The sequence below is a fragment of the Rhinolophus ferrumequinum genome, chromosome 22 (assembly GCF_004115265.2).
Source record: "Rhinolophus ferrumequinum isolate MPI-CBG mRhiFer1 chromosome 22, mRhiFer1_v1.p, whole genome shotgun sequence".
NCBI classification, from domain to species: Eukaryota; Metazoa; Chordata; class Mammalia; order Chiroptera; family Rhinolophidae; genus Rhinolophus; species Rhinolophus ferrumequinum.
The window spans coordinates 21,001,386-21,026,629 of record NC_046305.1 but is presented as its reverse complement, the minus strand read 5'-3'; the positions used below and the strand labels follow the sequence as shown (position 1 = coordinate 21,026,629).

The 25,244-nt window shown below is 43.3% G+C and overlaps 1 protein-coding gene across 2 annotated transcripts in view; it reads right to left on the bottom strand.

Annotated features, from left to right (window-relative positions):
• The window catches only part of KCNH1 (potassium voltage-gated channel subfamily H member 1), a 340,626-nt gene that overhangs the window by 87,484 nt on the left and 227,898 nt on the right, over positions 1–25,244 (bottom strand). For both annotated transcript variants that reach the window (XM_033094007.1, XM_033094008.1), the window contains exons 8-9: positions 12,250–12,449; positions 6,982–7,234 (exon numbers count right to left, since the gene is read on the bottom strand). In XM_033094007.1, the coding sequence (XP_032949898.1) occupies positions 6,982–7,234; positions 12,250–12,449 (453 nt within the window). The remainder of the gene's footprint in view (positions 1–6,981; positions 7,235–12,249; positions 12,450–25,244) is intronic.

The window sequence follows — 25,244 nt, the reverse complement described above, 5'->3', positions numbered from 1 at the left end:
CTCCTATTGACATTTAGAAACGTCCACCCACTAACCTGGCTGCCTCTCCAGCCCCATGCCCCACTGCTGCCATCAGGGCTATCAGCTCCAGCCGCAGGCTGCTCTTGTGGTTACAAAACAGACCCCAGCCTTTCCTTCACCAGACCCCAGCTCCCAACATCCTTTCTATCTAGAATGTCCTACCTCATGTGTCCAAATCCTGACTCTAGCTTCACAGCGCCAACCCCCTTGGCGAGGCCCTCCTCCCCTTATATATAGAACGCTAGATGTCTAGCCTACCATTTGGGCAGGTCAGAAATAGTTGAAAAGTGGCAATTTCATACGGTTTAGGCTAATATAATAACAGACCCCCTACCTGGTGCTTCCCTGCCTTACTACCTTTCACAGGTAGTAAGGTACCTTTCACATCATTTCACCTTTTTCCAGGAAAAAAACAAACAAAATCATGAGTGACTATCTAAAGCAATGTTTCTCAAGGTATAGTCCTCTAAGCAGGGCTTGTGAACACTACAAATCCCAAGGCTCCATCCTAGAGCTGCAGAATCCGAATCTACAGGAAAGGGGACTAGGAATTCGCCCTGTGAACAAGCTTTCCAGCTGAGTCTCCGGCTCACTAAAGTTGAGAACCATCGGCCCTCATGGAAAGTCTTCTCAGTCTATTCTATGCACGCTGGTCTACGTGCTGACACACATTCCTACCTCTAATGACTCTAGACGCTCGCGCTGCTCTTCCCACTTTAAGACCCAGCCTATCGAGCATTCCTGTTGGTCCTTCCAAGCCCACTCAATTTCTACCTCCTCCATGATCGTCCCCTGTTCCTTCCAGGAAGTTGATAGAAAGTGGTACCATGTTACTTATGTTCAGCAATCATGCATTTGTCTCCCCAAATGAGATAGGACATTCATATAAGACAGGATTTTCTCTAGCACCCCTCCCCTGCACCGACCCACCAAAGGGGCTAACACCATGTTACGCTGTGGTAGTTGCTAAATAAATAGATGCTACATTAATATCCAACCAAGGTCAATGGACCAAAGAAACTATCTGAGGAAAGATGAGAGTGTCTTCTAAATTAAGAACGTGAGAAGGGGGTGTTCATTAAAAAAAAAAAGGACTTGATCTGCAAATACGTATTTACAACTTCCCACGTCCATTTAAGAAGAATGTGAATCGTACTTCAGTAGTGACAGGACTGCAAATAGAAAGTTAACTCAGAACGACCTGACGAGCCAGGGCCTGCCCGTCAGCCTTCCCCATGGTTGCCCCACTTCCTTGGGCTCTGGCACATCCACAAGTCAAAAAGATTTTCCTCTACGTGGAAGCCATGCTTAGATCTGTTCTGAAAAGACACTGCAAACTCAAGAGAATAAACTCATCATCTTTTAGCCTCCTCATCCTCTTCTTCCTCCTCTGGCTCTAGGGCCTATCTCGTCCCTGCCGGAAGCTGTCCCCTCTCCTCACCTCCCACTTCCTGGGGGTTCTTCCTCCCTTGGCATGTCTGGAGTCCGGCTCTTCTTCCCCATCTCCCTTATTCTGGACCAGAGGGCCCTTCACAGCACAGTCTCTGCCTGCCTTTCAATTCAATTCCACTCAATTCAATTCAGCAAGCAGCCCCTGGTGCCATCCATGTTCTGGGCCAAGCTGGAGATATGAAATCAAAGGATCTCAGTTCACAGGAGAGACAGATGAGTAAACATGCAACTGATGCAGTGAGATAGGTTTAGGAGAACCACAGGAGGCCTTGGGAACCGAACCAGTCAGTGGTAACTCCTGCAGGAAGCCAGTACAGAACCAGGGTTACGGTTAAATCTCTAGGTCCAAGTCCAGGTCCTTTCCACTATTTGATGCAGTCTGGCCCAAAAGACCTCAGTCTTGCCCCGCAGAATGAAACAAACAGGCCAAAAGTAAAGACACAAGATGATCCATGATTAAAATACAAATCAAGTATGAAAATGGAAAACCCATAAAAGTTACTACAGAGACACAAAATCACAGTGAAACAAGATCATTTAAATACTGCATTTATAAGACGGAAACACAGGGAGATGGACCACACTCAAGCACGGCCCTGATGAAAGTCTATGACATCTACTTTGGTCAGGTAACAGAGAACCGAGATAACAGCATACTTGCAGATGCTAATAGTAGCACTTGGGCAGGGGCAAAATGGGTACCTGCGCCTTTTTATTCTGATATCTATGAAAAATTAGAAGAAGTTACTTTTTAAAATACAATAAAAAATGCACATGCTGAAGGCTTAAATTTGTTTCAAACAGCCAAGAAACTAAATTTGAGAAGACATTAAGTGATTTCTAAGAGAATTCCAGGAGGAGATTGGGAGGGTATCATCTCAAAAATAAGGCAGAGAACATCAGAAGAAAAAGAGATCATTAGAGATAGTGTAGATATTCTGTTCTCAGGGAACAGCATGGCTTTCAATATAAGAGAGATATTGTCTATGTTTGTGGGACTATGTGTTCATGTTTTAAAGGATTTTTATTAAAATATAGCTAACATACAATGTTATATTAGTTTCAGGTGTACACCATAGTTATTCAGCATTTATATACCTAAAGAAGTGATCACCACGATAAGCCCAGCAACCATCTGACACTGTACCACACTATCACAATATTATTGACTGTATGCCTTATGCTGTACATTACATCCCCATGACTTATTTGTTTTATACCTAGAAATGTGGACCTCTTATTTCCTTTCACCTTTCTTCCCCCACTTTTTTGATTCTTCAATTGCAGGTGACATTCAGTATTATTTTATAGTAGTTTCAGGTGTACAGCATAGCAGTTAGACATTTATATAATTTACAAAGTGATTCCCGTGACTAGTCTAGTACTCAGCCAGCACTATACATAGCTATTACCATAGAATTGATTATATTCCCTATGTTTTACTTTAAATCCCTATGACTATTTTCTAACTACTAATTTGTACTTCTTAATCCCGTCACCTTTTTAACTCCTCTACCCCAAAACCCCTCCTATTTAGCAACCATTAGATCTATGAGTCTGATCTATGAGTCTGTTTATGTTTTGTTTGCTCGTTTATTTTGTTCTTTAGATTCCACATATAAGTAAGATCATATGGTATTTGTCTTTCTCTGTCTGACTTATTTCACTGAGCATAATACCTTCCAGGTCCATCCATGTTGTTGCAAATGGTAAGATTTCATTATTTTTTATGGCCAAGTAATACTCCATTGTATACATGTACCACATCTTCTTTATCTAATCATCTATTGACGGGCACTTGGGTTGCTTCCATATCTTGGCTATTGTAAATAGCGCTGCAATGAACATACAGGTTAGTGTTTTGGATTTCTTCAGATAAATATCCAGAAGTGGAATTGCTGGATCATAAGGTAGTTCTACTTTTATTTTTTTGAGGAACCTCCATACTGTTTTCTATAGTGGCTGCATCAATTTGCAATCTGTGGGACCATATTTTTAAACTGCGGGCCATGATCAGATCAAGAAAGCAATTTAGTAAGCCATGAAAGTCAATTTCTTTTTAAATGAAAGAGAGTAGAATCTAAACACCAGTTGAGTTGCATTCCATGTAGCAAGAGTAAGTACTGAGTTTCATGTATAACGATGAGTGCATGTGTGTTTATTAGCTCACAAAGTAATAAACATCTCATCTGGGGAGTTACAGTGAAGTTACAGTTAAGTTTGAAAAACACTCTTTTAGAATACTTTCATTCGAAAGAGTTCTTTTTTTTTTTTTAACAGATACTAAACATACTCAGTTATGAATCCTGACCCTTTTCCTCATTCTTGGAGTCTGTGCTAAAATTAAACAAAGAATGGGGGTGGAATATTAAAACTGGAAGGAGGAAACAAATTAGCAGAATGTAAATGAGTGGACTGATAAGACACTGGAGACAAAAACGGATGAGATAAATATGTCTGGCCTTTTTTCTAAAGCCTCCTGCTTCATGATCACTAAAGATGCCCTGGCCATTCTCCTTCCTCATGGGAGCACTGGACACAGTGGCTGCCCAATAATCATTTGTTCCATGACTCTCTAGAAGCCACTGTATTCTTTCTATGGTAGCACTTGTCAAGCAGTGTGATCGCTGCCTTTTTAATAATGTTGGTCTCCTCCACTCGTAGAAGCTTCTTGAAGGCTGGGCTAATGTTTGGTCCACAGCTGCATCCTAACCTCTATGACACTGCCTGGAAAGCATTCAATAAATTTTGGCTGGATTGAACTAAAGTGCATCAAAGGGCAATAAAAATCTAGTTCTCATATCCATTTGATGTTTGAACCCCCTTTGTAAGAACAAATTGATTTCCGTTCATTGAGCAAAGAATATGCTAATTAGAGAAAAACAGCTCTGAACTTAAGTTTCCAGAGAGTAGATAGTAGCTTGGAATCTCTTATGCGTCTTGGCCCAGAGGTCAGATTGACGCAAAGAACTTGCATCATCCTTTTATAGAATAAGAGCCTCTTGGAATGTCCAGGATCCTAGCGACACATAGAAGAGGCCTTTGCTGGTCCGGACAGATTGAGGGCAACACCCACTTTGAACACCTGCTGATGAGCTCTTTCAGAGGTCCGTCCACATTGCAAACTGGAGCAGGCAGGATGCTGAGGAGGGCCTGGGACAGAAGGCTGGATTTGGAGAAGCAGTCAATTGACCAAGTAAATCAACAGTGAATCACCGCAGTGCTTTCCCACAAGAAGACCAGGCTGAGGGGAAATGGGACAGGGCTGGGACGTCGTCATTTGCCTTCCTGGCTCCTCTGTCATGCCTCCATGCCTAGGTGTCCAAACCAAACCGAATAGTGCAGCTGTTTAGGGTGGGTCGATAAGGATGGCCTAAGCATATAAGGGGGACAGTGCCAGTCGCTAGGCTAGATTCCTTGGAAAGGCGTACGGGGAGTTATCAGTGGGGGGATGACTGACAGATGTCCTACACCAAAGCATCAAATCAAACTCAAATTCAAATTCAAACGAGAGCCCACTAGTCACTCATTACTCTTCTTCTCAGCCAGGCAAACACCCCAATTGCTATTAACAATGGAAAGTCCTCTTTATCAAGGTCACTGATCAAAGGCAGGGATAAAGGTCATTTTCCTGCAGCTATATTACAACAATGGCTGTACCCTTCCTGTGTTCTGCTCCTTAAACACACACTCAAACCTCACATCTCTGTGGCTGAGGAAGGCAAGGAGCAGAATAACCCTGTGTGCAGAGTTCAGTGCATACCAGGAATCCACAACGCGTATTTCAGCAAACAGTTTCCGTCCCCATCCCCCACCCAGTCTCCTGCTGACCATCTGCCTGCACGTACTGAAGGAATTTAAATCATCCTTGGGTTAACCTGAGCAGAATGTAATCAAGAGGGCAAGTTCTTTTGGGGCCAGGGGAGGAAGAGGAGGTCTATATATGCACATATGCACTCCAGAGTCAAGTAGGAACAAAGCTTGGCTTTTTTCTTTTTTTTTTTTTTAATGCTATCTATGTCTGGATACTTAGTTTGAATCTCAATTCTAACTCCAGTGTAACTTAATTTCTCTTTGTCTCAGTTTCCTAAGAAATCATATGTAAAAGATAAAAATACATGTCTACCTGGCAACTTAACGGGCCGCCAAACGACATAAGTTCCCATTAGGATTGCTATATTGGATTGAATCCAAATGGATGGAAGCAGAAGTTCTGGATCTGAGTCCAGGATGCTAGCTCCATCGACGTCGTCAACCGTGATGTCTTGGGGAAGTTCCCTAACCTGTCTGAGCTGTCATTGTCTCACCTAAAAAATAGGGACAATACAATCACTTCATAGGATTACTGTAAGGATTCCTTGAGAATCTGTATGTAAAATGCCCGGTACAGAATAGAGGACCATAAATGATGGCTGTGATTATGATGGCTTGTCCCCTCAAAGAGGTAGACGTACCCCCAACAAAGAGCTGGTCTGTCGCTACCTCAGGCAATCAGATGAATCTCTCAAAGGCCACAGATCCTCAACATGTAAAATACCAACACGTACCCCAATGTCCCTGCTGCTCCTCCCACATTCCCTCTTTCAGTATGGCAGACCAGCTTCCCTGTTATCCAAGCGAGAAATGCAGCAGTCCTCATTGACTTTTCCCTTTCCCCCAACAGTAAATCCTTCATCAGGTTCTGTTGATTCTATGTTTTAAATATGGTCCATCTGCTTCTCTCCATCTGCTCCCCACAACCGTAGTGCAGGGCACCACGAACTCGCCCCTGGATAACACACCTCCAGCTTCATCTGCCTGCCCCAGCCTTCCCCCTTCTATCCACTACTCTTCAAGCTGCAACGACCGTCATCTTTCTAAAGTACAAATCTGATCATGCCTCACCCCTGCTTTAAACACTTCGCTGGCTCCCCCAAACACAATGCAAGCCCCTCATCATGGCTCTCAGAGCCTGCCATGAGCTGCTCCCTGCCCAGCCTCATCTCTTACCATCTCCCTTCTCGTTCTGCGTGCTGCCGCCACACCGAACCATTGCAGTCCTGCAAATGAATCATGCTCTCTCTTCTGAGGGATTTCACACATGCCTTGCCCTCTGCTTAGACTATGCCTTCGTCCCTTCTCTTCTCCATGCTAACGCATTCTCGTTCTGTATGTTTCAGCTCAGGGGTCATTCCTTCCAGGAAGCCTTCCCGACACTTGAACACTAGGTTAGATGCTCATTCCACTGTGTGCACATGTCTGCTTATTTGTTCATCTCTCCCAATAGACTGGAAGCCTCTTGAGGACAAAACCCATTTTTGTCACTGGAATACCCCGAGTGCCTCAAACATCAACTGGCACAAAACGGTCACTCAAATGTTTGTCTGTTGGACAGATGGATAGGTGCCGACAATCGCTTTCGCCCTGTGGAGCAATCTCTGGTTGAAGGCGGCAGCACTGTTGAGCTGCCCAGTAGCTAAGCCAACCTCAGGCATTGGAAGGTTTCCATCCAGCAAAGGCAACACCTACCTAGGATGGCCACCACCTCGTCATCCTGGATCACCTCCAGGGAGCCGGAGACCACAAAGCAGAGGCTGTCGACGCTTTCCCCTGCGTGGTAGATGAGGTCCCCTGGGGCGCAGTGCACCGTCTGAAACTCCATGGCCAGTGCCCGCAGGCAGCCGTCGCTGGCCAGCCGAAAGGCTGGGTGTTCCTTGAACACCTTGCGATTCAGGTGCACACAGATGTCAGCTCTCATGTCCTTGGGGCAAATCTGCAGGACCTGGACAGGCACAGGAAGAAACAGTGTGAGGGTACTCCGCACTGTGGCCTCCAGCCCACTGCCCCTCAACACCTGGGGGCAGAAGCCACCTCTACCAGGCTAGACTGCACTCAAGGCATTGGGGGACAAGACAGCCACAGTCCCTGTCCTCATGGAGCTTACTTTCTTTGGGAGCCATTGATCACAACCATCTGTGCTAAGTGCTCGGAAGAGGGGCTCAAGAGTTGGGGGGCTGGGAGAATGTGGGACCCTCCAGTTGGCTGGGGAAGGCCTCTCTGAGGAGCTGACATTTAAGCTGACACCTGCATGTGTCAGAGGGAGCCATGTGAAAGAACATTCCAGAACAAAGGCTGGGAGGGGATCTGAGCAATGACCAATGTGAATGAAGGGGAAGGGATAGGAAATGAGGTTTTGGGAGAACGCCAAGCAGGATAACGTGTAGAGACTTCTAGGTTATAAAAAGCATTTAATTAATTCTAAGTGTGATGGGGACACATTGGAGGATTTTGAGCAGGGGAGTGATAGATAGGACCTGACCTATATTTTAAGAGGATCATTGCAGCTAGAGGGGAGTTAGAGGACCTGACCATAGCAAGACTGGAGCCAAGGAATTGAGTTAGGTCATTTCTGTGGGAGACCAGGTGAGAAGTGATGGGACTTGGGCCGGGATACTGGCAGTAGAGTGCGAAGTGATCAAATTCAGAATATATTTTCAAGAGAAAGCTGACACGATCTCCTGATGAACTGAATATGGGTGTGATTTAAAGAGTGATATAAGGTAATATTTATTGAGCACTTACTATGTGCCCGGCATTGCTGAGCACTTTAGGCATTCATTCATTTCACACTTCATTTCTTGTATGCCAGGAATCATTCTAGGCTCCAAGGATGTAATGGTGAACAAAATAGACAAAAATTCCTGCCCTCGTGAAACTTACCATCTAGTGGGAGTGGATAAATGACAAGCAAAATAGTAAAATTTAGTGGTAAGTGCTAAACAGAAGAATAAAGAAGGAAAGGAGAAAGAAAGTCAGGGAGGGTTGTGGTTTCACCTTTTTAAGTGTTACGTGTGCGTTAGCTAACTTAATCCTCACGTAAACCATAGGATGTAAGTGCTATTATCGTACCATTTTACAGACGAGGAAAGCAAGGCACAGAGAATATAAATAAGTTGCCCAAAGTAGCACATCCAGGAAATGGCAGAGGTGAGATCTCAAACTAGGTAGTTGGACTCCAGAGCCCAGTTTACATATTTCCTATATTACATACTTCCTATATTATGCGGCTGCCCAAAACAAATGGGCTTGTAATTTGACTCTCAGCATCTAGGAACTCAGGCAACCTGGGAACTGTAAGAGGTCATGAGGGTCTCAACATTCGAAGAAATAAAAATTCCTCAGGCTCTTCTAGAGGGAGAAATATTTCCCTGGACTCAATTTTTCCAAGAAACCATTGCACTGCCCCTTACATAGCAAGCATTAAATAAACCAATAGAACACCTTCAAATGGACTTTTCCAGGGAAATTAGGAGTGTTCTTTTTCTCTTTTTTCTTTTCTTTTTTTTTATTGGGAAATACTGGGGAACAGTGTGTTTCTCCAGGGCCCATCAGCTCCAAGTCATTGTCCTTCAATCCAGTTGTGGAGGGCGCAGCTCAGCTCCAAGTCCAGTTGCCATTTTCAATCTTTAGTTATAGGGGGCTCAGTTCACCATCCCATGTGGGAATTGAACCTGCAACCTTGTTGTTGAGAGCTCGTGCTCTAACCAACTGAGCCATCCAGCTGCCCCTCTGGAAGCTCAGTGACAATTCGTTGTCTTCAATCTAGTTGTGGAGGGCGTAGCTCACTGGCTTATGTGGGAATCGAACTGGCAACCCTGTTGTTCAGAGCTCGTGCTCCAACCAACTGAGCCATCCAACTGCCCCTCCTAAAGCTCAGTGGCAGCTCATTGTCTTCAATCTAGTTGTAGAGGGCGCAGCTCTCTGGCCCATGTGGGAATCAAATCAACAACCCTGTTGTTCAGAGCTCGCATTCTAACCAACTGAGCCATCTGGCTGCTCCAGGAGTGTTCTTAAGATAAGCCTTTTTCCCATCCTAGCCCATGAACAAAGCTGGGGTACAAAATCAAATGTGTTTAGTGAAGACTTTGGGGGTGCCGGTTCCTTCCCCACCCCAGCTTCTCTGCCTTAGCACAGGTCATTTGCCTCTGCATCTGGAGTTCCCCTCAGAATCTGGAAGTCTCTCAGCTTCTTCAAAATCCAGCTCAAACCTCACCTTGCCCTTGACAGCATTGCTTATATCCCACCCACTGGAGTGCCCCTGCGCTCTGCATGGAGATGTGGTGGTGGAAAGAGGAGGGCAAGCAGTTGAAACCCCAGTTCCTTCCCCTCCAAATGACTCAATGAAATGACACCTACAAGTGCACTCCCTGAGAACAGTGCCTGGCCTCAGTAAGGGACTCAGTAATCGCCTGTCCCTTCCTCTGTGTGCCTCTGCATTCTTGCTCTGAGGTTGCAGGATGCTGAGGTCAGCGTGTTCTCCTGTCCTCCGGGAGAGCGGATGGGGGACTGGCCAAGACAGAGGAAAATGCAGACTGCCAGTGCTTGGGCAGGGTGCTTGCTAAGTACCTCCCTCCTTAAAGCTCATTAAAAAAAACACGGTTCCTATAGAAATACAGATTTGATTTGGATCCTCTTCTCTCCAAGCAGAACTCCAGGGAGTAGGGAATGCTCTCACATGTCAGGTCAACACTGGCCCAGTGGTTCCAAAACAAGACTTATTCTCCAGGTAAGTTCACCTTTAAATATCTGGCTTCTCCTGGGCTAGGCTTTGCTGGCAGAGGCTGCTAGTGACTGAGGCCTTGGCATGGAGACAATGTTTTATTCATGGGCATTGTTCCTGGAGCCACTAGGAAACACGTGTGCGGAGGGAACCTGGAGTGGAGACTACGCACTGTCACAGAAATCAGGCATCGCCATCCTTCTTCTGTGGGCTCCACACTGGCCGGGGTCCTCAATTCCTCTCTCTGAGGGAGGGTGTCAGCTCAAGGCCCTGGCCTGGGCCACCTTCCCTTCTGCTTGGTTCTGAGGGGAAACCATTCTTTCTGATCCTTGAGGCCTCGAAAGCCACAGTGAGATGTCACCACAGAGGGTCCTGGAGCCTCCCCAGGCTGGCCAGGACAGCAGCATGGCTGAGAGAGCAGGCTTTAGGGTCAGACAGATCTGCATTCAATTCCCGGCCTCAACACTTACTCGTTGTGTGAACTTGAAGCAATACTTAGCTTCTTTTCCCAAGTCTTCCTTTTCGATCTTGAGCATAGCATTCTCCTGAGGATTCCACGCGCTGTCCTCTGGAATGTCCTGGTACAATGCCTGGCACACGCAGGCAGTGAGCTCTCATTTCTGATGTTCTTACGGCAGCAGAGCGGCAGGTCAGCCTGAGGGAGGCTTTGAAGTCCAGAAGGTCATAGCCCAAAGGGCCTTAGAGGTCGGCCTTAGCATTAAAAGTCATCTAGTTTCCATGTGTCACCTCAGAAGGACAGGTGACATGCTCAAGGTCACCAGCCAATTACTGACTGATAAAACCAGAGAAGCCCAGCGCCACGTGCTTCCACCTCACACACACCCCACCCCCCTGCTCCCCTGGTCATCACTGACCATTCTGATCCAGAATGGAGGGGAGGGGAAAACAATGGGACTCCTTCTCTCCCTAGCAGCTGCCTACCTCGAGCCCCTGCAGGGAAGAGTGGCACCCCAGGCCAGGCAATGAGGTGCCACAGTCTCCCTTCTTCCATCCAGATCAGGACCTGGGGCACATCCCAAAGCCCTCCAGGGACGAGAGAGCAGGGAGGGGGAAAGGACTCAATGCTGACAGAGTTGTCTCCCATGGCAGCCACCCCCAGCTCAGCCCTGCAGCAAGAGCAGGCAAAGCTTTTTTCCCACAACCAGCTTTACAAAGGCATCCTAGTCCCTGGGAAAAGGAGCCCCAGGGCTGAGAGATCAAAGTTCCTTTCTGCTTCATCAGCTGCCAGGCACCCACAGAACCTACGTCCTTGTTGGGGGAGCAGAACAGAAACAACAGTCACAGCTGGGGCCGGTGACTGGCCAAGCCGGGGACTGAGTCCTGTCCAACTGATGCCCTCCCTGCCTGAGAAATGAGGGCAACTCTGGACTCGCCCTTCTCTGTTTTAAATTTTTAAAAAAAGGAATAGTAGGAAAAGGACAAGCTTTGACGTCACACAAACTGGGTTCGAATTCTGGCTTTGCCAGTCTTAATTCTGTAACGAGAGGCAGTTGATAAAATGAATTGGGCCTCTGTGCCCTCATCCCTTCAGTAGAAATAACAGTGGCTCCCTCCCTCCCAGGGTTGCTGTGGAGTCTAAATGAAGCATGAGCAGAGCCAGGAATGTGGAGACTTGCAGTCAGTATGTGTGCGATGCCGTGGCGGTGGTGTTCCTACGTTACTGTTATTGTGGCAGATCACGAGATTTCTACAAAACCAGAGTATTGCTCCTTTTAAGTTGGGATCAGTTCAATTTAGTTCAGTTTTTCCTTTTAAACTGTCAACGCTCATGCAAAAATTCCATGATGAACAAAACACCAAAACTCTGAAAAAAAAGATAGGATCAGCAGCAGTGCTTTGTCGTCTTGAGCCATCTTTGCCTGAGGCAAAAGGAAAATCAGTCGTACTGATCACTCACCCTGGGTGGCCCTGATTCTCGCCATCGCACAAGCTTGGGAAATTCTGCTCTGGACAGTGAGACTTCTAGTTCCTCTCCTCTCCAGGAGACACACTCTGCCTTTCTAATTTCTTCAATAATGGCTCTTAATTGCTAGTCTTTGCGCAAGGCTGATCGGGAAGCAATCAAAACCTCTGGAGATAGGCCCTGGGAACCCAAAACTACTCAGGTGAATTCTGAGGCACAGCCAGGTTTCAGAAGCACTGCCCTAGGAGAGCCTCAGGTCTCCCCGGGAAAGCTGGCAGACAAGTGGTTTCCGTGAATTCGTCGCCCTCCTTACCTTCTCTGTGTCAATGCCTCTGGACATGGACCAGGTGGACACGATATAATCCATGACTCGCTCACTCAATCCCTTCGGTACCTGGTAGAGTTTCAGGAAGTCCCGAACGCTATTGAGCATCTCGTGGTACCTGTTGGTATTGGCGTACATCTGTTGGAAAATGGTCGTCACATTCCCGAAGATGGTGGCATAGAGAAGTGCTAGAGACAGGAGGAGGAGAAGAGACAACACATGAGTGGTCCCTGAACCAGGGCCCAAGAATGCTCACTTTGTCCAGAGCAGGCCAATGGCCAGGGCTGCCCTCCCCATGACAGACTGTCCTGACCTTCTCAGGAGAACCTCACCCCAAGAGACTCCAGGAGTGAATCCAAAGAAAGAGTCTCCTAACACCAGGCCAGTAGGACAGAGCTAAGGTGGACGGGAGGTGACACAACCTGGGCCAGAGCTGGGATACAGAGAGCAGTGGGGGTGGCGGTGGGGAGCAGTTGGACTGCCTCACTTATAAAGCCACATAAAGTTTGAGCCATGCCTGAGGCCACCAGTCAAATGTGCCAGCCCAAATCCAAACCTATCAGCAAGTAATCTTTATCAAACCCTGCCAAGTACCAAGCACTACACTAGCTGCTGGGGCCACTAGGGTGAATGGGACACTCATTCCTGGTCCTCAAAAAGCAAACAATGTCACGGGAGGACATACCTGGAGTACGTAATCACAAGTCTGTAAACAAATAATAACAAGTCTGCCAAGAGCTTTGAAGGGAGTTCTATGTTTGCTTTGCACTTAGTGCTCAGGTGCATATAAATGCAACAATCCACTGTCACGTGGCTCCTGGGGAAAAAGTGTGGCTTTGACATGGTGAGAATAAAATCAGATTTCCGCTGGGATGTAACCAGTACACATTCTGTGCTCCTACTGCCACCCCGACATTAGTGTCAAGAAGGAGGACCATTAGGTGCTCATAAAACCCCACCTTCTACCTCTAATTCCCATTTGCCCTTGAAAGCTAAGCTCATTCCACTGCCAAAGCTTCCAGGAAACCTCCCCATGAGGGTGGTCACAACTCCCCAGACACGTCTACAGAGCTCATATTATATAGCCCAGGTTGCAGCCACAGGTTTCTGTCTTTGCCTATGCCCTGAACAAAGTATGAATTGCCCAAAGGCTGGACACATCTTTTCCTTGTCACTGTATCCCAGGGAGCTAACACTATACCAGCACCCAATAAACATTTGTCAAATTAGTGAATTCCACACACGTTTTTGCTCCAGCTTTAAAAAGAAAAGTGAGTTACTGATATATAATAAACTGCATATATTTAAAGGATACCATATATAGAGACATATATAGATATACCTATATATATCAAAGCTTAATCATATTTACCTATAAAACTATCACCACAATCAAGATAGTGAATGTCTCCATCACCCCAAAAGTTTTGTCATGTCCCTTATAATCAATCCCTCCTCCCACCTGCCTCTCCCTACTCTCCACCCTCCCGTTCCCAAGCAACCACTGTTGTTTTCTGTCACCACAGTTAGCTTGCACTTTCAATAATTTTTGTAATGGAATCATGGAGTACGTATTTTTTAAAAACATCTTTATTAAGATATAATTCGTATACCATAGAGGCACCCATTGACGTATACAATTCAATCGCTTTTAGTATATTTACAGAGTTGTACAATCATCACTACATGTAAGTTTAGAATATTTCAATCTCACCAATGAGAAACTCTGCGCCCATTATCAGTCATTCCCCACCCCACCCCCAAGCCCCGAGCCCTAGGCAACCACTAACCTACTTTCTTTCCCTGTTGATTTGTCTATTGCAGACATTTCATACAAATTGAATCATACAACATGTGGTCTTTTGTGGCTAGCTTCTTTCATGTAACACAATGTTTTCCGGGTTTATCCATACTGTAGTATGTATCAATACTTCATTAATATTCCAGGGTATGGATAAGCCACATTTCATCTATCCATTCATTAGTTCATGGTCATTTGGGTTGCTTCCACTTTTTGGCTATTATGAATAATGCTGTTATAAATACTCATGTACAAGTTTTTGTATGAATGTTTTCAATTCTCTTGGGCATATACCTGGGAGTGGAATTGCTGGATCATATGGGAGCTCTATGTTTAACATTTTAAGGAACTGCCAAACTGTTTTCCAAAGTAGTTGGACCATTTTACATTCTCCCCAGACAGTATAAGAATTCTAATCAGAGGGTAAGGGGGGAGTGGGAGGTAGATGAGGGTAAGGGGGATCGAATATATGGTGATGGAAGGAGAACTGACTCTGTCTGGGTGGTGAACACGCAATGTGATTTATAGATGATGTAATACAGAATTGTACACCTGAAATCTATGTAACTTTACTAACAATTGTCACCCCAATAAACTTCAATTTAAAAAAAAAAGAATTCCAAATATCTTCAACATGCTATCAACACTTGCTACTATCATTTTTTTATTATTATTATTGCCATCCTAGTGAGTGTGAACTGCTCACTGTAGTTTTGATTTGCATTTCCCTGATGGCTAATGATGTTAATTCAGCATCTTTTCAAGTGCTTACTGGCCATTTATATGTCTTCTTTTGGAGAAATATTCACTCAAATCTCTTGCCCATTTTTCCACTGGGTCATTTGTCTTTTTATTATTAAGTTATAAGCATTCTTCATATATTATGGATACAAATCCTTTATAGATATATGATTTGCAAATACTTCTTCAAATTATGTGGGTTGGTTTTTTCACTTTTCTGATGGTATCATTTGCAGCATAAAAGTTTTTAGTTTTAAGGTAGTCCAATTTATCTATATTTTTCTTTTGTACTCTTTTTGACTAGCATAACTATTTTTACTCAGCATGACTACTTTGAGATTCATGCATGCTGTTGCAATATCAATAGTTCATCCTTCTTTTTAAGAAAAAAATTGAATCATTATGTTGTACACTTGAAACTAATATTGCATGTTAACTGTAATCGAACATTTTTTAAAAAGAAAAAAATATTATGTTAAAATCATTATAAATTCACAGAAAACTATAAAGATAGTACAGAGAGATTCTGTATATGCCTCCTCCAGTTTCTCCATTGACTACATCTTACAGTCAATGGCTCACTATCAAATCCAGGAGATTTATACTGATATAAAGCATGTGTTTAATTCTGTGTCATTTTGTCACATGTAGATTCATGTAACCAATACCACATTCAAAACACAGAACTGTCCTGTCACCACAGAGATCTCCCTTGTGCTATCCCTTTATACTCACACCACTCCCATAGCCACCGAGCTCTTCTCTTTTCTAATAATTACATCATTTCAAGAATGTCATATAAACAGAATGATACAGTATGTGATCTTTAGAGATTTGCTTTTTCCACTTAGCAAAATATCTTTGAGATCCTTGTACGTTGTTGCATATATAAATAGTTTGTTTCTTTTCATTGATGAATATTATCCATTGTGTGGATACACCACATTACTTCTTTCAAATTTATTTACTCAGTCTTAGCTGACAGACTAAGAGAGGACAAAAAATAAGAGATAAAGACATGGATCTAGATGTAAAGGAGGAAATCCCCAATTTAGTTTGCCCAGCTGTGCTGGACATGGCTGTCTGGAAAACTGAGGACACAAATCACCTGAAAGAGAATTGGAAATGAGGATCAGCAAGTGCCACCAGCTCTACTAAGGTACCAGGTTGTGGTGTCAACTGAACAAAAGGAGGCAGATGAAAAGCAGAAGCAGTCAAAGCCTGAATAATGCAGACACCAGCTCTTGTAAGCTCATAAATAATCTCATACACAACAGACTCAAAGCTCCTGCCTCCTCCATCCCAGCAATGCCACAAGTGTTCTCTGCCCCAGGCTCCTGGGCCTGGGTGGCTGCCTTCTTCCCACCCAGCCTGACTCTCGCTCAACAAGCCTGTATGGCAGTCCTGCATCAGCTCTGTTTTCTGGTCCACAATGAACCAGAGGTCACATGTGAAGAGTAGAGGTGTTTTTCTCAGGATGGCAGCCAGAAAGCTAATTTAATCTTGAGCATAAAAAAATAGTTACACCAAATCAATGCAGTAAGAATAGCTCTCTTGTCAATGATCTAAGAACCAGGCGCAGGTCTGAAACACTGGTGTGCTGGTCACAGTGAAGGCAGTGATGCCACATTTGTCATTTATGGCCCAGGGCTGCTCCCATCCCAGCCTGGTTCTGAGGCATTCTGGAAGGTTAAACGTCCTCAGGAGGGCCTTATTCTATTATTATTACTGTTGTCATGCAGCCGCCTACCCATCTGTCCCCTCGTACCTACCCCTAAAGAAAGAAGAGTCTGTGAGACGGATCCTTTCAGGGACTTTGCTTCACCTTTGTGCTCGCACCTTATGTCTCCCTGTTTAGCCCCAAAGGATGGCTGGTTAGTCAATGACGGGTAAGATTCCTCAAGGGAGGAACAACCTAAGACAGGCACAGGCATATAGGGGGCCATCTGGAGAACTCACAGGGTTGATAGAGGTAGACATACACCCCCACCTTCCCCCAGCTAAGGAGCACTTCTGCCTCTGTGGCTATATTCCTTCCCACAACCTGCTTGGGAAGAGATTCAGTGATGTGATAACATCAGTTCTCCATCTATTCATATCAGTAAGTTTCAGCATAAAGGTTTTGTCCCTTGGGGAGGTACATACAACAATTACTAAGACATCCTGGGACTTTTGGTTCTGGCTGCTTGCAGGCAAGGGTGATTGTTTTGAATCAGTTTCCTAGTATAATGTGTGAAATTCACAGACCGTGGAGAAAACAATGTTACTTCCTTGTGAGAACATCAATAAAAGCCACAACGTGGCCCGATTCGGGGCTCTCAGTCCTTTGAGGCTTTGAGACCCTTGCCCCCTAGTGCATAAATCTCTTGACTTCTGTTTCTTTCTTAACCCTTCACTGCCCCTTCTCGTTCTCTCACTGCCTATGTTGAGCTGGATGCGACATATTACTATTATGAAATTTTAGTATTATTAAAAGTGGATAATTCTGTTCCCAGTGCCCCTTCCTTAATTTTATATGAAGTGGGGTTATATGTTTTTCATGGATACATTTTATTTATTGATATATGTAAAGAATCATGCCCTTAAATACTTACAACTGGGAGAGAAGAAATATAAGTCCAGCTATCATCTGAATAGGTATTTGAGTGTGATGTGGGAAGGAAGGGAGGAAGACAGTAGTAAAGTCACTGTCACGACTAAATCTCACGGTGCAGGGAATGCCTTGGCTGAGTCTAAGTGTGGATTAGTTGGGTCCTTCCATTTTGGGAAAGAAGTAAGGAGACTTCTCCCAACCCCAAGGTAAAGGCTGTTTAGGATAAGAGGTTTCTTTCTTTATATGCGTGGTTTACAGCTAATACTGTATCATAGCCAGAGTTCTGGGTCTCACCTAAAGAACAACAAGATAGTATTTTCTGGCTCTTAAGTCTCTAAATTAGAAATTGCTGTATGGAATTGGGGTGGGGGGAAGATGGCAAAAGATTTGACTCTCTTTTTTAAATTTAGTGTTTATTTTTGTATGCATTATACATGCACATAGTGTAAATAGTTAAATGGTCAAGACATTTTTCAAAATCCTTAATCCCCTAGGCCCTTTTTCTTTTCACCCAATTTCCTGTTCTGCAGAAGAACCCACTTTCCATTGTATTAGCTGATTGTTTTACTACTGATCTCCATATTTAAATGTCATGCTCAAATCACCATGCATTCTGATATTTCAGTTTTAGGCATTATCCATTGCCCTCTGACAATTTAGCTCTTTTTCCCTCCTCACCTCCAATGTCACACGCACACCCCACAATTTTTCCCATTGCCCCATCCTCCCAATAAATTCATATTGTCATTTTGGTTAGATACTTATCTGTGTTTGTAGTATTAGAATTAAATAAAGAGCATCACAGCTAAGTTGTACATTATACTATGGCTACTTTTCGTTTTGTGCAGTGTTTCTCTTATAGCTATTAATGGTCTTCATCTTTTCATTGGCTTAGTTTACTTATCACTAATTTTGTCTTTTTTAATTTTATTGGGGAATATGGGGGAACAGTGTCTCCAGGGCCCATCAGCTCCAAGTCGTTGTCCTTCAATCTAGTTGTGGAGGGTGCAGCTCAGCTCCACGTCCAGTTGCCATTTTCAGTCTTTAGTTGCAGGGTGTGCAGCCCACCATCCCATGCGGGAATTGAACTGGTAACCCTGCTGCTGAGAGCTCACATTCTAACCAACTGAGTCACCCAGCCACCCCTACTTATCACTAATTTGACTCCAAACTCTCCCACAGGAAAATGTCTCTTTTTAAAATATGAAAAATATTACTTAGCCTATCAATTGCACTACTATGAAAAAGTCTCTCCTGGAGAATTCTAAACTGTTTCATTGCCAGCTATGCATGTATGGAAATCTCTGCCCTGGCATTCCTGGGAAGTCACATCACTTAGTATTTGGGTTAGATCCCCGATGGATTCCAAAATCCCATGTCTTCCACCCTCTTGGTTTACTACTTTTTGATGGTAGAAGACATCCTTTAATAGCTTTCTGAGAAAGGGTATATGGGAACAAAATTTTTGAGACCTAATGTCTACTCTTATACTCAATTAATAGCTTGGCTGGGTGTAAAATTCTAGATTAGAAACCATTTCTCTCAGAATTTTGGAAGCATTTCTCCACTGTCTTCTCTTACTGTTGAGAAGTGAAAAGCATTCAGATCCTTCATCCTTAGAAATGAAACTGTTTTTTTTCTCTAGAAACTCTTTTTCCACAATATTCTAAAACTTTATAATAATGTACCTTTTGCTGTGGTTCTGTTTTTATCCATTGTAGCAGGCTTTCAATAAATCCTTTCAATCTGGAAGTTTATCTCCTTCATCTCAAGGAAATCATCTCTCTTCCTCTCTCTCCTCTCAACCCCCCACCTCCCCCCACATCTCCAGCAGATCAAAGTGGGGTAAGGGAAGAATAAGCATAATAAGGACAGTTTTTATTTCTCGTCAGCTCTCTTTTTTCACTTGAAATAAAATTCTTCACACTTTCTCAAAAGGCAAGGGAGAAGGGAAATTGAGAGACTTGTTCTATTCTACGAAACCAGGATGGAGAAAAACCCTAGTCAAAAGCAACAAACTAAAGGCAATAGAAAAGGAAGTAGATAGCTCAACCCCTAGGATCTTTGGTGGGACGAAAAAGAGACACTCAAGGAATGGGTTTGGAAATAAGTATGTTCAACAGGCCACAGGTCCTAACTCCCTGGTTATTCTATGCTTAGCCTTAACTATCTCTAGCTCCCCATCCTCCTTAGCTCCCCAGTCTCTAGAGCCATCAGCCACACTCCTTTCCCCTCTCTCATCTCTGTCCCTTTGGAACATGTATTCCAGGTTCCAGAAGCTGGAGGGTCACCTAATATGCCTCCTACCAAAGGGAAGTGACGAAGGGAAAAACCCATTCCCATGTTAGCAAGGTACTTCTGGCATGCTAGGAGACTAGCTTCTGCAGAGCTGTTAGAACCTCACCAGCATACTTTTAATATTCAGGGGGTTAAATAGACGTGTGGCTCCTCCAGGAAGCTGCTCATTATTCATAAAATCATTTCTGTTGGAAAATGCACCCCGACTTCTAATAACCTTGTAGAGCATGGTTTACTCCTAAACTTGAGAAGGCTGAAAAAGTTTTTAAAAAATAAATAAATGGCCAGTTCTGCAGGTGGATGAAAGCCTAGAGGTAAATAAAGGACTAAAATGAGTCTTTCTCCTTTTTATAACAGTGAAAAAAATCATTGCTCTCTGTTGGTAGTTTATGGGTCTATCCAAACTGACTTTGTTCTATGCAGAATTCCAGATGATGTATTAAAATTGAATTTAAAAAAGACTCTACCCTCAAACCTATGTTTCTGTACTCTTAATTCCTAGCAAAAGGTCATTAGGCCTTTGTTAGGCCTCTCATCTGGAACTCCATTCAGCAATGATGGGACATGCTGATCATGGAAGACAGGTTGACATGGATATAGCCACATTGACTCTCTGACGTCTTTCCCCTTCCCCCTCTTTAATGACAAATATAGAAAAAGAAAAGGGTAAAAAGGCATGAGCTGAATGAATACATAGAGGTAATAACTATTGAGGAAGGAGACAAATCAGGGGAAAACATTAATAATTGAAAAGAGAATTCTTAAAAATGAAGACTTTCAAAGTTATATTAGTAAAAGATCTTCTTGGTCCATTTTTCCCCCTAGTTTTCCTGATACATAATTGACAGATAACATTGTATTACAGTGTATAACACAATGATTTGATATGTGTACATGTTGAGAAATGAGTACCACAATAAGTTAACATTCATCACCTCACATAGTTACTGGGTTATTTCTCTGATGGTTCCTCCCTCTTCATTTTCCATTCTATTTCCCAGATCGTCTGTTATTCAAGTGTTGGACTGCTGGACTAATCTAATTTGCATATTTTTCTCTCCTGTTTTCTGTCACTTTATGAGAGATTTCTTCAACTTTTATCTTCTATCCCTTTTGTTTAATTTTAATTTGCTACCAAACTTCTAATTTCTATGAATTTTTTTGTTCTCTAAATGTTCCTTTTTTAATAGCATTCTGTTATATTCCATCAATGTAATATCTTCTCTTATTTTCTGAGAATATCAACAATAGATATATTTTTAAGTTTTCTTCTCCATGTTTGGTCTTTGTTTCCCCACTTATTGGTGTTTGCCTGCCTTTCATATCAGAAATATATGACAATCCTCAGATGCCTGCTTATTTTTCAGAGTGAGGCCTAGAAAACTGATTAAAAGGTTTGTGTCTACAAGTGGGGTTGTCAGCTATGAGAATTCACAGTAGGATGGCCTCTCTGGAGTTCATGTTGAAAAATCCATGGTGTCATCAACTTTAGGACTGTCCTTCTGGACGATTCAGAGTTCCCATGGAAGTCCTCAATTTCCTGTCTGTAGAACACTGGCATCATTCAGCAATCAAGTAGGGAGGATGAAGGTCTCAACAGTCAGTGTATAAACTTTCCCTGAAGCTTCTTTTTCATATGGTACCTCTGCCTCCCACTGTCCCTGGTGTCTCCCAATCCAGAGAGTCTGTCTTAGGAATAAACAAGGCTTCTGTGAGTGGAGGGGGGGTAGTGACCCAGCTTCACAGCAGGAGGATATCGGGGGGGGGGGGGCTAAATGCTTTTTAAACAAATTTTCAACCAGCCCTCTTTTTCTTAGCCCTCCTTCATCCTCACTTCTAATGGCACTTATTGCCACTATTGCCTGAGTTTTGTAGGGTGGGAGAGAAGGTATTCTACTATAAATAAATTTCTTTTTAGATTTCCCCTCTATTGCCTCAGGAGGTTTCGTGAGTCTGCTAAGTCAAGCATTGCTATTCAGCTTTCAAATTTTTGGTTACCCTTCCTTCATTCTCTTTGTCCTTATGGATTTATGCCCTAAAAAAACCTTTCCTTTGCTGTTGCTTCAGTGGGGTTTCAGGAGTGATCAGATGGAAATGCGTGTGTTTAGTCAGCCATGTTTAACAATAGTCTGCAAAGGTGATTAGAAATTGCTGGCTTTGGCCCAAGCTGACCCCCATGAATCTGAAAACTGTTCCTACATCTTCAAAGCCAAGAGCTCAGAGCAGTGCAGTAATAAGAAATAACAATACTACCTCAAGGTGGGTATTATCACTAGTAAGCAGACAAGGAAATTGAAGTCCAAGATCAGTGAAATAGTATGCAGTCAGGCCAGAACCCACAGTCTCTCTGATTCCAATGCCATGACACACTAAATTATCCATTCACAAATTTCAGTGCGTATCAGAATCACTTAGAGGGAGTTTAACACAGTGTTGGGCCTCAACCCCAGAGTGTCTGATTCAGTAGGTCTTGGGTGGGCCCTAGAGATTTTATATTTCTGGCAAGTTCCCAGGTGATACTGTTACTGCTGGAAACTTTGAGAAGCATGGTACTATGACTTTCTACCTTCTGTTGCAATGGATGTTTTATTTCACAATATTTTGTCAAACTCTCTGTTTATGAAGGACATAAACATTGGTTTTGATTTGTCCTTCATGGTCAACGTTGGTTGGATTATTTGATTCCCCCCCCCTTTCTTTTAGAGTAGGTTTAGACAGGTCAAAAGGAAAGAGTGGCTTATCTAGAAAAAGCCCATTTTCTAAATATAGATTATGGCATTGTCTCCCCCCTGCAAACAAACACATCTCTCTTTCTCTCTGGAAAACCTGATGCAGTGCAAGTCCTTTCCAATTCCTGCTTTTAAACCAGATACTGCCTGAAATTCAATATCCATTAAAATTATGCCTTACTGCTACTTATTTTAATGAGACCTAATTTCTTCATCTTCTTTTGAAGAAATGAAGAAAAAGACTCTTTTTAATATAAATTTCCCTTAAACTAAGATCACCAGTCTTATGATCCTTAATTTCCCATTAGCCATCTGATTAGGACAAACTTCTCATTAAGTCAGGTAGCTGCACTGGTTGGTCTGGGGGGAAGGTCATTAGCACACAACATTGGCACTGGGAGCTCAAAGCAGTCCGGACACACCCTCTCACTTCCAACACATTAATGCGATACAGCAAGTAGGGTCTAAAAGGGCAGAGGAGCTCAGAAGTTGAATTGTCTGCTTTCTATGTCAAGAGCAGCCCAGCAAATCCTGGTAGGTGGCCCCAGTGACTTCTGTACCCATAGTATTATCTCATGATAAGGAAAGAAAGATGGAGTCTGCAGAGTTAGATTCTCCCGGGTTCAAATTCCAGCTCAGCCACTTAGAGCTGTGTGGTCAGAGACAAGTTACTTCTTTTTCCCTTTGTTTCTATCAGTCTGACAAAAGGAAAAACACCTGCTCACTTCCCTGGGTTGTTGGGGGAATTAAAGAAAATACCACGTGAAAGTACCCAGACTATTGGGCTGGAACGTAGAGACCCTCGGTGTTATTTTCTCTTTCAGTTAATTGTCCTGAAGTCAACTGTCAAGAACATACACATCAGAGAACATTTAGTTAAGACGGTAACCTGGAACATTAGCCTGAGTGGTGACTATTGTCTTTTCATTGTACAAATGGACTCAAAATTTATCATTACAGGAAAATATTGGAGTCCAGAGTCAGATATTTTAAACCAAGCTCATCATGCACAGCGGCCTTCAAAGAAATCTCTAAAATCCATAAATGCTAATGACTTTGACACAACAGCTTAAATACTGACTACATAATAATTTTGAATGAACCTACTCATGGATTGGGAAGTCTACAATAAGTGGCAACATGGGAGGAGTGGGAGTGGGGAGAAAATAAGGCCTGGGTACTAGACTTAGTCCTTATTCCATTTCGTCTGGCCTACATGACAGCAACACATCTAATTCTGTTAATGGAGTATTCTTACTCTTTGCTGCTGTTACCACTTTTGCTTATTCTGATGTGCTAATGATGGCGTGGGTGTGAGGATAATGTTTATATTGGCATGGTAACAGGCAACTAACTTTTACATCTCATTTCCTTCGACTTAAATCCATAGCTATGAATCTTGTTGTCTGGGAAGAAATGGGTAGTTACCAATGGGGTGGAAAAGAAGTAACTAACTACTCACAGCCGCCGTGCCAGCAGATCAACGAGGCACAGGACCAGGCAGAGTGTGCTTTGGAGATAAAAAGCTGCAAGTGGGAATCCCAGTTTCACTACCAACTCAGGATAATCATTCACCCTCTCTAAATATCATTTTATAGAATGAGTTAATCATTATCTTTCAATAAGTGGGATAATGCATATAAAATGCTTGTCACAATATTTGGTACATAATAAAAGTCGATAAATAATAACAATAAAGCAGGATGGTTAAGGACCATCTCTACATTCTCTAGGTTCTTAATTCAACAAATATTAACTGAATATTCAGGTGAGCCAAGTGCTATTCTGGGAAGCAACATGGTATAATAAAAATAAGACTCTGAAGAGAAGGAACTCTAGTTTTGAATTATTGCTCCTGCCACTAATTCAAGTTCTAAGAGCCTCCATTTCCTCCTTTATGAAAGGGAAAGGATAATCTCCACCTCTCACGGTTTCTGTGACGATTCAATGAATTAACATGACAAAAGCGAACCACAATGCTGGCGTGGTAGATTTGAAATAAATCTTAGTTTTCTTTCTTGAACCACGGTATTAATATTCATCCATCAGTCACCCCTGGATTCTAGTCTCCTCAGCCTTGGCTTTGAGTGGATACATCCTACTATATGATATGTAGGCTTGTGCTTTTTCTTAAATGGAAGACTTTCTGGAGGGCAGAAATTGTGGTGGGGTCATTTCGGGGCATGTTTCTTTGCATTCAGTGGGTGTTCAGTAAATGCTATTGAGTAACTCTTGAAGAGACTGTCCCAAAGAGGTGAGTTTGCTCAGGTTCAGTTATACAAGGTAAGAATTCTGGACCCAAATCAACGTGGATGGGGTTTTTCTACACACCACCACCAATTCTCCAACACCACCTGGGTGCCCTACAGTTCAACTCAATTCTGATAGCATCAGATTCCACAAGCGAAGGGCTCAGTTCCACAGACTGCCCTCTACTTCAGATGTCAATCGTGAGTCCAAGTTGTTACTTGTGCGTCTGACCAACTGCCTATAAATCAGAGGTTCCCACAACCCCCACCTTGGGTTCAATTAATTTGCTAGAGTGGCTCACAGAACTCAGAAAACCTGTTTATTCACTAGGATTACAGGTTTATTACAAAGGATGTTAAAGACATTCTTTATCAACAGCCAGATGAAGAGACACATAGAGCAAGGTTCCAAACAAAGGAGCTTCTGGACCCATGGAGTTTGGTGCCCTGAACAATGGCACATGGAATTGTCTGGTAACCCAACCTGGAAGCTCCAAACCCCATCCTTTTCGTTTTTATGGAAGTTTCATTGCGTAGTGTATCACTCAATCACTTCATTGAGTGCTTAAATC